The sequence below is a fragment of the Oenanthe melanoleuca genome, chromosome 2 (genome assembly GCF_029582105.1).
Source record: "Oenanthe melanoleuca isolate GR-GAL-2019-014 chromosome 2, OMel1.0, whole genome shotgun sequence".
Classification (NCBI taxonomy): domain Eukaryota; kingdom Metazoa; phylum Chordata; class Aves; order Passeriformes; family Muscicapidae; genus Oenanthe; species Oenanthe melanoleuca.
The window spans coordinates 98,189,942-98,207,493 of record NC_079335.1 but is presented as its reverse complement, the minus strand read 5'-3'; the positions used below and the strand labels follow the sequence as shown (position 1 = coordinate 98,207,493).

The 17,552-nt window shown below is 38.1% G+C and overlaps 1 protein-coding gene across 5 annotated transcripts in view; it reads left to right on the top strand.

The window, feature by feature from the left end:
* Nucleotides 1-17,552, top strand: part of TPK1 (thiamin pyrophosphokinase 1) — a 297,778-nt gene that overhangs the window by 159,465 nt on the left and 120,761 nt on the right. For all 5 annotated transcript variants that reach the window (XM_056483741.1, XM_056483738.1, XM_056483742.1 and 2 more), the window contains one exon: nucleotides 14,637-14,732. In XM_056483741.1, the coding sequence (XP_056339716.1) occupies nucleotides 14,637-14,732 (96 nt within the window). The remainder of the gene's footprint in view (nucleotides 1-14,636; nucleotides 14,733-17,552) is intronic.

Sequence of the window (17,552 nt, the reverse complement as noted above, 5' to 3'; positions counted from 1 at the left end):
TTCCTGAAGCAAAGGGAGATCTTGCTCTTAGTTATTCTAGCTCAGCAGGAGAAGGGCTCAGTTCAATTTGCATTATGCAAAGCATTGGTGTTGGTTGAGTTCTGATTGCAGACCCCAGTGATGATGCACTCAGAGTATGGGACAAGAATTTGATCTTCAAGATGAGTTACAAAAGATGTGGCTTGAAGGTGAACTTTACAATATGCAAGTGAAATAAAATCCTCACCTCCATTTCTTATGTCAATTTAATTTTTTTGCAGAGATGCTTTTCTGAGCATGCAAAACAAGGATTTTGGGGGCTGAGAGCCCTCTGCAACTACATCAAACATCCTAATGTTGACTAATAATAGCAATCTGTCATACAAACATATCAAAATTGGCTGTGCTTCATTGGTAATGTTAATCAGACTGCATGGCAGTACCTTCTGTCACCAAAATGATTTACAGTAAGTGTGCAGATGTTATTTATGGTGACCTACTATTTCTTCTTGAATAAAGAATTCTATTTCTTCTTGCACATGATAATATTGGCTCCTTTAAAAATGAGCTCTGTTCACTTTCAGACAAATTATTAGGAGCAAATAAGCCATTAATTAAAATGTCTAGAACTATAACACTGCCTGATGTTTAATATTAGCTAAATTTTGGCTGAGCTTGCTGAGAGTAAAGGAAAACACTCTACTGTAAGAAGAGATGTACTATGGTCTTTTGCAAAACATACTGAACACAAAGTTTTTTCTTAATTCTATAGTTTTACTATCTGTGATTGTTCTCTTCTATTTCCATTCTAACAATCTAGCCAAATCTTTAGTTGCTTAATCATAATTTGAATGAAGTGATCACAGTGGTTTTAGGTTTTTTTCCAGTGAATCCATTAAAAACAATGTATTTTATGTTCCACTAGACTGCATTCAGATACCAATTTTAGTGTTAGACTGCCACTTTCAAAAGGTATCTGATTGAAAACTACTGATTTGAATTTCATTTGTATTACATGCACAAGAGTTGAAAATAGTTGAAGTATCTAAGGAATAGAAATACTGACCACATGCAATGTCTGGAAATGTAACAGTAGTTTGTGAAGTTTGCATCAAGAAGATATTAAGTAACTGTCTTCTTTTACTTGATAATAATATCTTTTAAACCAAAAAGTTCAGTTTTTGCTTTAAATCTGCTGCAAAATAGTATCCACTGCGTATCTCCAATGTGATTCGTTCAAATGAAGAAATAAGTGTGTTGCATACTTCCTCTGTTGTGATATTTTTATTTTTACTTGACGCAGCATGTAATTCTAGAATGCTTAGTTTTTGAATTTCCAAAGGAAGGAAAAGCTTCTATGATAGCTAAAATGGGGAGGCAGAACAGATGATGATTGCTACCAATTTAAGCTAACTTCTTTTTGTAAAAGTCAAGGTAAAGAAAAGAAATATTTAAAGAATTTTAGTATAGAGAAATCAAGATGTATATAAATAGCTATGTCTTTAAAAATTGTGGTGAAGAGGTAGATGTTTGCCTTAAGTAGTTGTTTATCCAATTAGGAAATGGTCACTCTACATGTATGTGCCATAGGTTGCCTCTTGAGTGCTTATTCACTTGTTTTAACAGTGCATGCTTAAACTATTAATTGATTGCACACTTGCAGGACTGACGTGGGGAGAGACCAGACCTTGCAGAACTGAGGTGAAGAGAGGCCAAAATCAAGCCTAAGACCCACAGAAGCTGAAAGCCATTTAGTGCCCAAATGTCACTGACCACTTGCCCAGGTCACACTAGATTCTCATGGCAGCATAAGTGGCTGATCCTTTACTTGATGAATGTTTTGTTGGTGCCTTGATCTCATGACAGTTTCCTTATGAATGTCTTGGATGTGGATTATAAAGCTGCAGGCTGCAATGTGTAGTAGGGCATTGTCTACATAAGCCATGTGTGGAGTCTACTAATTAGATATAGGGTGAAAGGTATTGGGTGAGTTTTTGCTTGTATAAGGGAAAACTATTAAGTGTCTGAATGTGCTCTAATCTGTTGGCATTTTAGAATATGATCTGCAGCTTGAAAAAGCAAAGCCTCTTAAAAAATAACGTTGTGGTCCAATTCAGGCATAGGATTGCCATTCCATTATGTAAGGAAATGCACAATGAGTTCCTGCAAAAATGAAAGCAGCTTTAATGCCTTTTGTCAGTAGAGAAAGGCTGCTTTCTATATAGCAGGTGTTGTATGTGTATTTGCTTTACCTTTATATTTTGTATGGATGCTAGGGATTTTAAAGCATGAGTTTGAAGGAAGATTAGGAACGAGATAGAGTGTAACACATGGGCTGGGATGGTATACTTACGTAATGCCTGTGTGCAAAGAGGGATATGGCTGAATAAAAGACTTTTTAGTAAATATCAGGAAAAATACCTAGTGAGATCCATTGTAGTGTGGTAGCTTTGGGGATTTTTTCTGCAAAGAAGTAAAACTTCTGAGGCTTTGAAAAAATCTTCTAATTAAACTGAACACAACACTTGAGAAAGAACGGAGAAAAACTTTCTCTTTAGAGGCATGGACAGGATAACTTAAAGGTTAGTTTAATCTCCATGTTTTATCATCTGATTAGTGCCTATAAATTGCCTTCTCACAGCAAATCCAGCCCTGGAGTATGTTAAGGAGAGTTTTCTTTGCAACTATCCTCATACCTTCAGAAGTGTCTGACAAATCTTTAACAGAGTGGGTTAAAGGGCAGTCACTAATGTTCATCTTTGTTTAAAACTGCTGTGCATGGAGGCTTTTTGAGTGGTAGAATAAGGTGTGGCATTGACTGCTCATAGGGCTGTTCTGTGCCTGCTCAGTGCAGACATAATCTGCCTTGCAATGAACTAGATCAGCCTTCCTAGCTCTGAACCAGCTGGTTGGCCTCCCAGGAGCAGTGGCAGTATTTAGACCTCTTGAGACTGTGAGACCCACCAGAGAAGACAAGGTACAGCCTAGGCTGAGCTCTATTCCCCACTAAAGCTTGGTTAATCTGCTATGGTTTCCAGTCCCAGCACTGGCTGTGGTAGAGACATAACCATTGTCTACAAACCCCAGTTAGTAAAGTGCCAAATACTCTGAAAACTTCAGAATCTGGGCGACTGCGTGTCTCCATGTCTTGTTCTCTCTTTGTGGATCTGCTTCAAACTTACCGTTCAGACAAAATTTAGTGAAAATAATATAATATATAATAATAAAATAATATGTTTGGAAGACTTGGTTGAGCTAAAACAAACATGTAAAATTGCCTCTTCAAAATGTGCACACATAGCTTGCTGAGCTTCTGATGCATCTTCAGACAGCTTTTTGAAGCTGTAAGATTTTTTAGGTCTCTTATCAAAATGCACAAGCAGGTCTTGATATTTTTTTCTTTTCTTTCTAAGAGCAGTAGTTTAAAATAGAGTATGGGTAGAATGAAGGAAAGCAGAATAGGAGAAGCTCCCAGATCCCTTAGAGATCTGATTATATGTTAGAGTAGTGCATTATGGAAATTTTATATTGTGCCTTACTGTCTTGAGTACTGGTATCAGTGAGTGTTTGGTCAGGTTCACTAAACAATCATGTTAGCCTGAGTAGCTGATGAGAAGGTCAAAGCACTGCTGGGTGCTCTGGAGCTTTATACTTTGTCTAGGCTGTAGTCAAGGAAATGTTTGGTATCCTTGCATCTTCCTGGTAGCCTGTTAGACCTGTCTGGCCCTGTGTGTGCACCCAGGTCCTTTTGACACTTGCTTTTCTGTTTTAGCACAACTCAGCTTTTTGCTGCATTCAGTTCCTGCAAACCCATTCCAGCTCTTTGCACAAACTGCAGTGACTTGTGCTGGATCCCAGAAACGTGGGGTTTTTGAGCTTTCTGTGCTTTCTGGCACTGACCCCCGGAGAACACTGCTTGTGACCTGAGGCTTTGGAGAAGGCTTCCAAATTTGAATGAGGAGTTAGAATCACAGGTGTGTAGTGACATAGAAGTGTGTGCTTTCACATGGCAAAAGGTTTTAAATCTGAAGTTTTTATAGTATAGTAATAGGTACAGGACAAGATGGAGGATTTTGGGTGTTGTCTCTTTCAGTGTTCATCTTCCTTATTCTTCCTTCTTTTTCATGGGTTTCAGGTAGAAGTTTCTGATTGGTCAGTCAGTGTCACACTGAGGGTCATGGAATTTGGTTATTGAGTTAAAAGGATAATTAATATAGGTGTTAATTCTCTTTGGACTGTTTAACTTTGAGAAACCTTGTAGCAGCTGGATCTTGCTCCATTTTCCTTGCTTCTAGCAGGTAGCTAGAAGTGCTGCTGAACACTCTGTACTTTCTGATAAGATTTAATAAACGACCAAGCCCAAACACGAGAAAGTCTGTTTCCTTCGTATATTTGTTAATCCTGGCTCTGAGTGAAGGCAAAAGAGACTAAGACAAACCACTAATTAAGTGGTGCAAAACTCCCACCACTCTTACAGCTTGCATTTTGTATTCTGAATAGGCCCTGATGGTTCCTTTGCCCTTGTCAACAGAACATGCAGGAGGCCAAATCCTGTTCTCAGTCATGTAGGGGAAGATCATGGGATCTGATTTTTCATATAGAATTCAGTTCAGTGTAATTCACTACAGCATTAATAAACATCAGAGTGGGACCCCTGCTTTCTGGAGGTGAACATTCTGTTCTGTGATTGATCCCTTTAACATATAGCCTATCCAGAGGGCTGTAATCTGCTCACAGAATATTGGAGTGGGTTCTGAACAGACACCTGTTAGAACAAAAAGTTGACTATATGGTGACTTTGTAATGCTTGTACCCATTATGTTGTGTTAGCTTGCTTTTGCCAGGGATCATGGCCGCCTATAAGAAGAGCTAGAAGTGACACTTCAGGAATTACGTCTGCTATGTAGAGCCAAGGAATATCCCACTAGGAGAGATCTAGGGTATACCAATGCAAAACTTTGTGCAAAGCTCTGTATTACTTGCAGAGTAATTGCAGTTACTTGGATGCATGTTGTTTATTTTATTTTATGTCATATTTGTCACCTGTTCAAAGCTTAAAGCATGTCATGTATAATGGAAGTATTTTCAGTACAGTAAGCCTGGATTTTCTGATTTCTAATTGAACAGTTCCCTGAGTAGTCATTTATATTTCATGTGGAAAAGAGAGAGAGGAGAAGGATATACAGCCCAATTTCAGTGTGTTCTCTGTTTTTAAACCCACAACCTCTGTTTATCAAAAACTAGGCCTTGAAGATAAAACTGGTGTCCAACTTAGCAAGAAATCAAGTGCTCTCAGATCTAAGGACTGAATGTTTGTTCAGCAATTTCACTTGTGATTTGAAATCCTCCACAAATAGAAAATGCAGGAACTGCATGAATATGATGTGTGACCTGTTATTATTCAAGAATCAATCTCAGTTATGTGGAAATATAGCTAATAGCCTACATTTCACTTGGAAATGTGTTCATATTCAGTGGAACACATGCTAGTGATGAAGTCAGAACTGCTCTGCTGGGCAGTGCTTTAATTTCCTAAGCTTTCCCTGTCAAAATGTCAGCATGTCAATTATTTCTGTTCATTGCTCCTAGATAATTTGGTGATCTTTGATGGAAAAGGATTGTAAAGCTGAGTGGTAGTTGTTGCTGATGCTGTTATTATAATTATTACTGTTATTTATTTTCATTGCTGTTAGCTTTACAATATCAGTTGTTAAAATACTGAACAATTTAATTTTGTTGTGAGTTTGTGAAACCTGTGAAACTGGTCTACATCAAGATTGGGCTTTTGTAAAACCTATGCAACCTTTCTAATTCCTGGAGCCACAAAATTCTCTTCAAACAGAAGATATAACTAAATTAATAGCAATGTGCCTTTGAATTTGGCACTCTTTACAACATTGCTACTTCTGATGTGAAGCTGTTGAGGAATGGCTGCAAACTTTCCTTCAATTAGATCCCAAAAGCAACATCTCTTCTATGTGTTAATTATCTATCTGTAGTTAACTTGGAGTATGTATGGATAACAACAAATATTGCTTCATTCTGCCTTACTGTTTCTGGGATCTTATAAATATGTGAGCAGGATGTAGACCTGGTGTGGCAGTGTGGGGAGATGCCCTGTTCTTAGCAATGTAAGCTCCTGCCTCTCTCAGGCACCAGCACGTATTGGAAATTTTATATTATCTGGCTGCTGTAGACAGTCTGCCTAGAGAAAGCAAGAGAGATTTCCATAAGTTTAAATTAGACATTCCCGTCATTGAGTAGGAGAAATATGGCTGGAAAGAAAAACTGGAGGAAGAGAGGACAGGCATATCATTTAAAATTTGGAACACAGAAGCTGACCTTCATTGTTCTGAGGATTTGTATAGTTTGGCATTCTCCTTTTGATTTATATTAAATGATCCTGAAACTATGGGACAATATAGACAATGAATAAATTCTCTTCACAGAAAGTATCTTCTATTCCTTGTGATATACAGCTCTTGCACTGAGGCTGAGAGGTTTTAGAAAAAGCCAGAATAATAAGAAGGAAAGAAAGGAGTATTATCTAATCAAATATCTAGCCAAGTTAGAGCTTGAGACACAAATTAAAGGCAGGCAGCAATACATAAGAAAACTAACAAGCAGCAGGAAATAATCAGTGTCTTTCCTGAAGGATCAGTCTTGAGATTCATTTTGCTGTTTTTGTTAATGCGCCAATACCTAAGATATAAAAAAGGATTGTATTGATAACACATTTTTTGGAGTTTCATCCACAATAGGAGGATATTTCCCCTTTCAATTTGCTGTCTTCAGGCAATCAAAATCTTCAAATCCCTTTGTACTCCTCTTGTACTCATAGAAAGAGTTATGTAAGAAAACCCTCTTTTTTTGCCCTTAGCACACATTTGGAGCCTGGTCTCAATAAAATTTGTCCAGTAATCAATATTTAAAATGCAGCTCTACTCTCACAATCCAAATTTATTTCACAGCAATTACAAATCTTCTATCTCTGAAACTAAGGACATACTGGGAAATACTAGCTAAGAAACAAAAATTCTGTTGCATAAAGTCAGTCTAAATGCAAGAGATAGGGACTAGGTGTGCCAGTCATATATATTTAAATAAAATTGATGATTAGAAATGCTTTGCAGGAATTTTATGCCATCCAAGTTAACATCTCTTTGGCTATTTTTTATGCATTTTTTACAGTCACGGTGCTCTTGGGTTTCTTGGCTGCTGGCAAAAGAACACGTTAAGATAGTGTTTAGGATGTCTAAAATTTGTCAGCTCAGATCTTTGGAAACACCTCAGTACAAGCCTTGCTGTTTTCTCCTTGTTTTTCTTACCTTGAGATGTTCTTGAGAATTGGCAATTAGTCTGGAAACTGAAGTCAATTCAAATACAGTGTCTGCTTATTAACTTTAGTTCTTTAGAGTGTCTGTCATCCTATGTGATAAAAAGCAAGAGTTGTTAACCTGAAGCCCTTTTAATTAAAATAAAAAAGAAAAAACACCATAACAATAAAATCACAAAAGCCAAAACAAAACCCTGTTTGGTTACTGCAATTAAATTTGTGAGGGATATTTGAAATGTAGATGGCCTCTCTCACTCCCAGCTCAAATGGTTGAATTTCAAGGAATACTGCATGCCTTATTTCTTCAGCTTTGTGAGGCACAGATAGGATTTGGCAGCTTTTCTCTTTCTTGCTTTATTTCAGAAGAGTGCTTGACTCTTATTTGCATTGGTGTGAGTGCCAAAAATAGTTTTAGTATGTGTTTAAGTGCAGTTACCCATTTTTGAAAATGCTAGAGTTCTTTGCCTTGGTTCAAAGTGCATACAAGTCAACAAAAAAGACTGTCATCAACACAACTGGGTAGTGGTTCTTGCTGCCTATAATTAGTGGCACATGCTTCCCTTTTGTCAGACACTAGTGCAATTCCAGCACTCTGATTTCCCTTCCAAGAGCTATCTCATGTCTTAGTAAGTAAATGCACACAGAGGGGCAATTACTGTTTTCAATTTATTTTCCAAGAAAAGCAAGGTACTGTAATCAGACTTATCACTAGGTAAGGATCCAAAGGGCCTAACCATCTTGGTAGACAAAAGCTTTTCACAGTGCTGATTTCAGAGAGGCTGACCATCAATTAAAACTCCTCTCTCTCAACCTTTGTTTTTCAGTCAAGAAAGGACACATAAGGGAAATTTCAGAGAAGATCCAAAAATAGCAGGTGGCTGTCACTGCTGTACTGTGCTCAGTTTTAATCATCAGATTGGAAAAATAGCATGTTTGGATTGCACAGGGATGTACAAAAGTAGGTCTACTGTTTAAATGCCAGAAATGGGTATGGAGAGATATGGGTTTAATTTGAGACTGCAATTCCTGACAGACCTTCCTCACGCAACACTCTTACTTCTCTGCTCAGTTATTTAAAAGTTCTAAAATATGTTAGAGGCCATCATATAAGGGTGTTGCAGTGAAGTGTATATTACTGCACTTTCTGACCTGTGAGCATTTGTATGCTTTCATTCACCGGACTTCAGAAGAATTTGCTCCAGTACTGATAAATACTGGGAATTTTTCCAGCAAATGGAACATTAACCGTGCAGGGGTTTTTTTGGTCCACTTGTGGGGTTTGTTGGTTTGCTTCTTTTTTTACTTTGGGGAGTAGGGGGGGCAGATTGCTTCTATTTGTTTTTTTAGATTTAGAAACATTTGGGTTTCTGCTTTTTGGTATCTAAAAGGTGGCAGGGAAGCTGAAGTGACTCTCTTCGGTATTGGTCAGATACCAACTAAACAGACTCATACTTCATTCTTTTAAGTAATTGCTATTTCATGAACAATAGACTTTTCTTTTGAAAGGAGGCAACATAATTAATGTAGATGAGCTATTTCATTGCTATTATCTCAACATAAAATGTATGGTATCAAAAAATAAATCCTCCACCAGAAGCCACAAGCTGCCTCATTAAAAACAAAACCAGGAAACATTTTATTTACTGTGGAAAAGATCACATCAAAATAGAAATAGGGAAAGGGAGGAGAAGTTGCAGCTGTTGCAGTCAGTTTCAACCACAGAGTGCTTTTTTCTTGTTGCTCTAAAAGCTTTTCAAATTTGAAAAGTTCATGTAGCTTCTGGGTTGTGGAACTGTACATATGTTTACATATCTTTATGGATTTTGTTTCTGCCATGAGATAGTACTTGTTTAATAAATCAAGTGATGTTATATAAGGTTAGAAGTGATGGTCAAACCTGAACATTCTTGTTTTGCTTTTCAGTAATGGGGCTTTCACCTGAGTATAAATTTCAGTTATTTGGCTTTCAGAGCATAGGCTTCAACACAATTCATAAATTATTTTAGTCAATCTGAATGACAGTGTCACTTAATGTGCAATTGGTGAGTGAGAACATCATGAACCCTAGGACTGAGGGCCAAGCAATCCATACAGCATTAGGTTTGTACTGATGCCAGGCAGTCAGCCAAATTTGAGTCCAAAAACTAGAAGAAAATTAATTTCACTTAAGTATTTTGGTTATTTAAATATCGAAAGTGATTTTCACCAATTGCACATACTTGGTTTGTTTTCCATTTCAAAAATGAAAAAAACAATTAATACAATTAAACTGAGTTAAAGATAAGCTGTTCAACACTTTTGTTCAACAGTACTTGAAATTCCCAAATGAAGTCAGTGAACTTAACTGCTTTGCCTTTCTTACTTGAAGATTGAATTCTCTGGCCTCAAAAACCATCCTCCTATTACAGATGAAGTGGTAGAACATAATGTCTGTCATTTGTTGAACTTGTAGGGGCATCCATCCACATATTTTATCTTCTTTGCTAGGCCTGGTCCAAGACCCAGAGTCATATCCTGCAGTCCATTTCTGTTCATCTTTCTGGATATAGAGCAGTATTTGTTTCAATCCATGTATTCTTTCTCCTAGAGCTGTTTTTCAATATCAGTTGCACTGAGTCCAGTTCAGGATGTAAATGCCTGTCTGCTTCACATTTGTGTACAAAAATGTTGGGGACTTTCAGGTGGCTGCAACTAGTGTGTGAGGAATGTGAATGTTGGAGTTATTCTCTGAGTGGTCTAAAGAGGAAGAGGATACCAGAGGGGCAAAATTCCCTGTTACCAGAATATAATATTAAAAGGAAGCGAGACCTGGGAACCCTATGCCTCCTGGCTCTTAAATGACCTCTTCAGGCTCTCTGAGGTGGAAATACTGCATGCTGATACAGTACAAGTGAGGGAAATATATTCTAGGGAAGTCTAGAATATGACATGAGAAAAGGCTGATGTGAACTGTCTTGTTCAAACCTCCAGAAGAAAAGGTGAGCAGCAGATCATGTTGCTGTCTTAAACTTCCTACTGGGAGGACAGAGAGAAAACAAGGATTCTTCCTTAAGCTGAGACAGGGAAAGAAGCAATAACCACAATTTGCAGTAGTAGAGTTCCCTGTTTGACACTGGGAAAGAAAATTTCACAAGAATGGTCAAACACTGGAAGAGGTTGCCCAGGGAAATGACATCTCCACCCTGGGAGATGTGACTCCCTTTCCAGCTAAGCCTGGACTGGAAAGGGCCTTGAGAAGCCTGAGCAAATGTAACATACTTTTAGCAATAGATTGGACCAGATGACTTTGAAAAGTCCCTTCCAAATGAAATAGCTCTTACTCAGTTGGTCAGTGAAATATTACAATTAAGTGGGTACATTACTGTACATTCACTGCAGGTGAAGTCTAGGGGAAGGAGAATGTTTGGAGATAACATTTAATTTATACAGGTTTCTTAAAATTTATTTGTCAGTGCTGTGATTTTGAGAGGCTCTGCAGGCTGTCTCCTTTCTCCTCTTTTTGCTTGAGGATGTGTGCCATTAACACTATGCATAAGCACATCTGTTTGAGGCTGATAACTCAAAGTTGAACCTCTGTGCTCAGGAATTGTTAAAGGGCTGAACTGAATGTCAGTGGTGCACCCACTGAGCACAGCCAGACACAGGCTTCAGAAGATAGTCTCAAATGGTTTGCTATAGGAAGACCTGGGAGATAGAGTACACATTAGGATATTTTATATATTCTGTTCTAATTATGTTCTCATACTCAGAAAGATTACAGAAAGAAAATAGCATTGCGTTCTTTTAATAAAAGATTAAGAAGAACATGGTAGAATGGGCAACTACACAGTGCTTTCTGCAAACACACAATGTCCTGTTATGTGTAACATTTCTAAAAATGGAGAAATGCTGGGATGTTCAGATTGACATTTCAGAGCCTGTCTGAATTCAGTGTCTGTCTGAAATATAGGGTTCAACAATCCTATTATGTGTATCTGACACACTCCTCCTTCCCTAACAAAGTGCCTCCCATAGCTGCTGTAATAAGACAGAGCAGCAAAAGCCTCATACTCTGTGCCTCATCCTATCATTCACCAAAGCTATATTGTCATCAGATGCAATCTATTGTTTTCTTTCCTGCTGTGTGCTATTGATTTTTCTAACCTTTCCTAATGTTAAATTTGTTTGGCTTTTTAACTTTCTTACCAAAGGTTAATGTTATTAAGTTGAGCAGGTACCTATAAAACTACAAGTGTTATTGCCTATCTTGCCATTGTTATACTGTCCTTTCATTAAACTCTGACTGCATTGGATAGCTCTGCCTTGAAGATTTTTGTCATTCCAGAATAATGTGATGAAGGTTGAAAGGAACTGCATTACAATTGTCATCCAATTCTGTGGCATAAAATATTGGACTTGATATGTCAGGAGCAACAGATTTATCCGAGGCTCTTATACCATCAGCAAACATGAACTGCATAGATGTTAATTTCAGCAAGACTGTAAAGAGGATGCAGGAACATTTCAGTTCTGCTGCTTGTCCCCTCCCCCCGTTCAGTCTGACCATGCCAGTCTCTTTGACATTGTGGCAAAAGGAGCAGTACTAAATTCTCTGCCAATTCTGCAACTGGTTATCTGTTTAATGTGGAAAGAGAATGAGAAATCACAGTTTAATTTGAAGAAAGTGGTGGCTTTAATTGTAGCACTCTATCTAAACATCTTTTGATATGATGATCTACAGCAGTAGCTGTGTAAAGCATTAAAGGCAGGGGCAATAAGTAAACAGTTCAGGTATATATGCCCCAGAATCCTCTTACTGTACTCACAGGTACAGTAACCTGCCTTTAATCAACTGTGCATTTGACATCCCATTCACATATTTACATTGCATTCCAGTGATAAGTGTTTGAGGCCTTTTATTGTGTGAATTTCTGTGAATATCTGTCAGAAGACAGTAGCAGGGCTGAACATATGTTGTGCATCACAGCTTTCTCCTGGAGCTGAATGACCTTCAGTGCCTTCCAATCACCATGCTAATGTTATCTTGCCTTAGTAGTACCTTGCAGTTCTACTAGAATAGTTTTTTTTTTGTCAAAGAACATCCTGAGAAGCTAGGCAAGAATTGAACTCAAGAGAAAAGTTTCTAGTAGTAGCATAAAATAATAAATTATTATTTAAGCTGCTGCAGACCATCATTTTAAAGACAAACAAACAAAACAAAAACAACAAAAACCAAACCCTGACACGTTGATATTCCCTGTGTGGAAAGTAGAATTGCAGCCTACCTTCTGCTGACAAACCTTGCTGTTCAAGATCAGGATTGTTAATGACTGCAGGAAGGAGTATTTTGAAGTGCTGAGGGAGAGTGGAGGTTAAATTTTTAATTCATAAATTGGTATCTATAAGCCACTTCTGCCAGTGCTGTGAAGCCAAGGAGTGGCCCTGGCAAAAGATAAAAGGCTTGACTTCTCTACTGCTAATTTAAGAGCTGGCAACTGAGGTTGTGTCTTCTCTCACACTGAGCTGTAGCTGTCCCTGCCACTGATTTAGTCTTCATCTGTCATGTTCTCAAGCTGCTGGGAGGCTATCTGAGAAATACTGAGGTCCTGTCTGTTCACAGTTTCTCACAGCTTGGTCTCTCTTCCCACTATCAATGCAGATATCAAGACTGTCTGAGAGCACCCCATCCTTAGTGACTGAGACACCTTTTCTTTTAGAGTGGCTTTGATAAACAAGTTCCTTCAGTAGTTTTCAGATCTGACTATGAGCTTTCCTGGGTGGGACTGAACAACCCTCTACCTTTCCTGGGCTCCCTGGGTGTCTCTGGCTGCTGTTGCCAAACTCACATGTTCATTACAGGCTCCAGATGGCTTGTGTCACTTCTCCTCCTGCCAGTTTTGCATTTTGGCCTTTTCTAGAGAAGAGTGGAGATATGGCAGCTCTTCAAAGAGTTTTGTGCTTAGCACTGAGTGCAGAATCCAATTACCTTTTCCCTCACCACTTTGCAGGGGAAGCAGCATCACTTCTGCAATGGAGGTCTCTGATTACATGTGCTGTTGCAGCTACACCATGTTTCATCTTGGCAAGCCTATTATTACTACTTGAGAAAGTATTTAGAGGAATATCAGATCTCAGAAAGGCTGCTACTTTGACCAGTTTCCTTTCAGAAATTTTTCAGAAGTGCAATAGAAAACCTGCTTTCTTCTTGCTTTTTGCTTCTACTTTATCCAAATCCCCTACTGTGTGATGACTTAATTTGGTTTTATATGCATTCTGGCTATGTGGGGAAGCATTTCAGTGGTAGTGTGTGTCTTCCTATTGGAGGCTTGTTACTTTGTTGTATGCAATTTGCTAAACTCCATGCCTTCAGTAATCTGGGAAATTTTGTCTTCTTTACCTTTATTTTTACTACCAAGGTAAAGGCAACTTTAACATTTTTATGTTGGCTTTGCTGTTTGGGGTTTTTTCTTATGTAACAGAGAAATGTACTTTATACTAAGAGGCACACATATTCTGAATGCTTTTCTCTTATCAGTTGTTATTGTGTATAGCAGAAACACAAAACCTGTCAAGTAAGACAAAGCTAGAAGGCTTTTAAGGGGATCTTGTAGTGGTAGGAGAGGGAACTTCTAAATCCAATGTGTATGATTCTTATTTTAATTCACAATGCTCTATTGGGTATTTTTTATTCTTTAAACCTCTTTGTGTAGTGACTTTATGTGGTAGATACACTCCACATTTTCTTACTCAGCTTTTTATCAGAGGCTTAGAAATTGCTTTAGCTCTCAGTTAAGAAATCTGAATTCCTGCTCCTCACTAACATATTCTCAGTCATAATATCCCAGTGCAAGGAAACTGTTGTTGAATCACTGCAAATTAACTGCAGTACAACTGCACTCTTTCTGGGATGCTTGAACACTTTTGTGTGCTCACATTTATACAGGTTTGAATGTACGTAGCAGAGACACAGTAAGTCCAGCACCAGAGAGGACAGTAATTTTCCTGAAAATTACTGATGACCCAGGGCTCACTACACCAGAACTTGTCTCCATCCAGCAGAGCACTGTAAAACATGCTTATCCAAACTCACAGATGTACTCAATGGGCTGTGAATATATACTCCTGGACCTATCAAACTGCTGCTTCATAGTACCTAATTCAGCTGGGACCTACTGTCTTTGGACTCTATAAAGGTCTTTTACTTAATCCTGCATCTCCATGCAGACACTTTGAGTGGTTGTCTGCAGTTAATTTCACCCAAGACATAATTTTTTCTCAAAATTGAAAAATTGCTGATTTTTTTTTTTTAATCTCTCTCTCTGTTTTGTTTCTTTTTCACTAGGGATGTGAGTTAATTGAGACCATGGATCAGGACCTCACAGATTTCACCAAGTGCCTTCAAATACTCCAGAAAAAGATAGAGAAGAAAGGCCTCCAGGTAAAGACAACACATTTATTTTCTCTTTTTCTTAGTATCTACTCTTTTTCTCATTTTATTTAGGTTTATCTTTCGAGTTTGCACTGAAATTAAACTATTTTCAGTAGCTTTGACATTCTGCAGTTTTGCCATAATTTACTGCACACCTTGTAAGCATTGATGCTTCTGCTAAAAGAAATTACAAAGCGTGTCGATGAACAAGTGTTAACTTTCTTAAAAGGCAGCTTGTATTGATTTCTGTTAATGAACTACCCAAAGTGCAGAAGGCTGTTGTGGCTAGTGTTCAAAGCAAGAGTCCAACTTCAGCATGTAAATATATTTTCAAGTCTTGGCACACTAAGCCTTGATGTTCATCCCCTTTCTCTCCCCTTTCAAAGGTGAAATGGAGAGGGGAAATCTTATCCTACCAACATTACAAATGGCAAGCAATACCTCTTTCTGCAAAATGTTCCTCTGGAATCAAAGGCAGGCTTTTCAGAGCAACCAGTGCACTAAACTTAAAAGAAGCCATATGGAGTTGTCCAGTTCATCTCACTGGAAAGGCAAGGGAGGCAAAATTCCCCCTCCCCTTCCACATTTTACTTTCAGAAGCCCACTTGTTTTGTCTCTGAGATGCACAGTTAAAATTCCTTGGGAATTTCAAATGTTATGAGTTAGTGGCAGGTGTGCTCTTGGGATTGCTGCCCTTTCCTCCCCATGGAACAGTCATTCATATGAGCTGACCTCTCTCTTCTGCTCTTCATGTACGAGTGAAGAGAGGGGGCAGCTGCTGTGTCCTTTACCCAGAGGAAAGGATTTACACACGAGGCATGTAAGAAAATGAAAACAATAGCAAAACATGGAAAGAGACATGTAAACCTCTTTTCCCATTTTCATTGTAGTGGGATAAGAAAGTTGCCTGATTTCCTGAGATCACCATCCTGCAATAAAGCAGTCAGGGATCGAAATGCCAATATCCTTCTCTCCTTCTTCACTCCTCACTCCAGGCTGATAAAAAATTCACCAGTTTTTGCTTAAGCTGTTTAAAAACCTCTTGTTTTTCTAAAGATAATAAATGTCCATGGGACAGTTTGGAGTGCTGTCACACAGTGCCCATCTGCAATTGCATCTCAATGCAATGCTATTGTTCATCAGGGGCTTTTTCCCCATCATTATAGAAAGAGGTGGTTTCACCATACACTTATCTGTCTGGCTGTGAGCCAGGAAACTCTTTATAAAACAGTTTATTTTCTTTTCCCCTATAATTTGTCATCACAAGAGCTCAGAGGGGTGTCTTTCCATCTAGGAAAGGAATGGTAATGAGTGCCATTGGAACAGATGAGCCACCTATGCCTGGGATTTGTTTTAAATTTGGCAAGCAAGGTGCTTTCATCTTGATAGAAATGCCCTTACAATGAAGAAGAATTTAAATGTTTCCTGGATTCAGTTCATTATCCAATCCCAGCTATTGCTAGAGAGGGAATTTTTTTAAGCTATTACAAGAGGTTTTGTGATTAATAATCAATGTGTGGTTAAAATAAGACAGTACAATATGACAGCTACAGCAGGTGTGTTTGAACAATAAGTAGTCTATTTGTAGGATCATTTTCACAGTAAAGCCACGTTAAGTTGGCTAAAGGATACCACACTGTAATCTTTGAGGATATTTTGTAAAATACAAGCCTGACTGTAATGGCAGTAACTGTGCAGTGATCATGCCAATGCCCTAAACCTAAGGTTTCAGTTCAGTTATAATTGTATGCTGTTGCATGTAAGAGATGTGCTTTAAATACAATCTGAGTTTTTCAGAGGTGCAAGAAGTAACACATAAATTTTCTAAAACTAAGCATGATGTTCACTAAATGCTAGATACTTCTTGTTTGCTGTGTCTGTTCCATAAAACATAATAAGATGCTATCTTATTCATGCACACTAGATAGAGCAAAATGCATTTCTGCTTTTGGTCTTCTGCATCCTCTGACTAAGGAATTTGAAGAAGTCATTGAGACTTCTTAGTCACTTAGGGAGATAAAAGGTGGAACTTAGGCAAATGTAAGACAAAACTGTATCACAACTCTATAAATTATTAGTTCAGTTTCTAATTTGCCCTTTGTTTGGAAGCATTGGATATAATTCTTTAGTAGGAGGTTTGGTGGTTCTTCAGAATGTCCTGATAATGCAGAGAGTAGCTTGATGTCTGGTCCCCAAATGACACAGAGATTCTGAGTGCTTGCAGAATACACTGGCCTCGATTTATGGATGCAATCTCTTGGCCCTTCTGAAACTGTATCCTCTATAAATACTTACATTTGAACTTAATTTAGGTTTCTTTATAGGTAACATTCTGCCACAAAAAATGTCAAGTGGTAAGAAACAGACTGTTCCAGCCATATACCTAAAATCTTTAAGAAAAATGCAAATTTTTTCAACAAATAGAGATGTCATTGAATTCTGTGGTCACCTGAGAGGTACACAGAGCTGAGAAGAAACAGAGGTCCAGGGTCTGAAAATTAGAAGTGAATAAAGAAGGGATTTTTCATCTACATTTATGTTTTTTGACCTCAAGGACAAACTTGCATGTCACAAAGTGGAGTCCTTTTCCTTCTGCAAAATATCAAAAAAGCTTTCCTTTTAGCTGAGAGTGTTAACTAGGTGGAATGCATCTTCCTGGTGCCAGAAAAAATATGTTTGTCTCCAGTTTTGACTTTTCCCCACTCTGTCAAAAGCACTTGTCAAAGAGGAATAAGACAAAGAGACACAACAGATTTGTTTTCCTGTGATTTATAGTTGAAGTTACTAAACAAGGAAAGTATCTCTTTAGTATCCTTAAAAAATTGATGC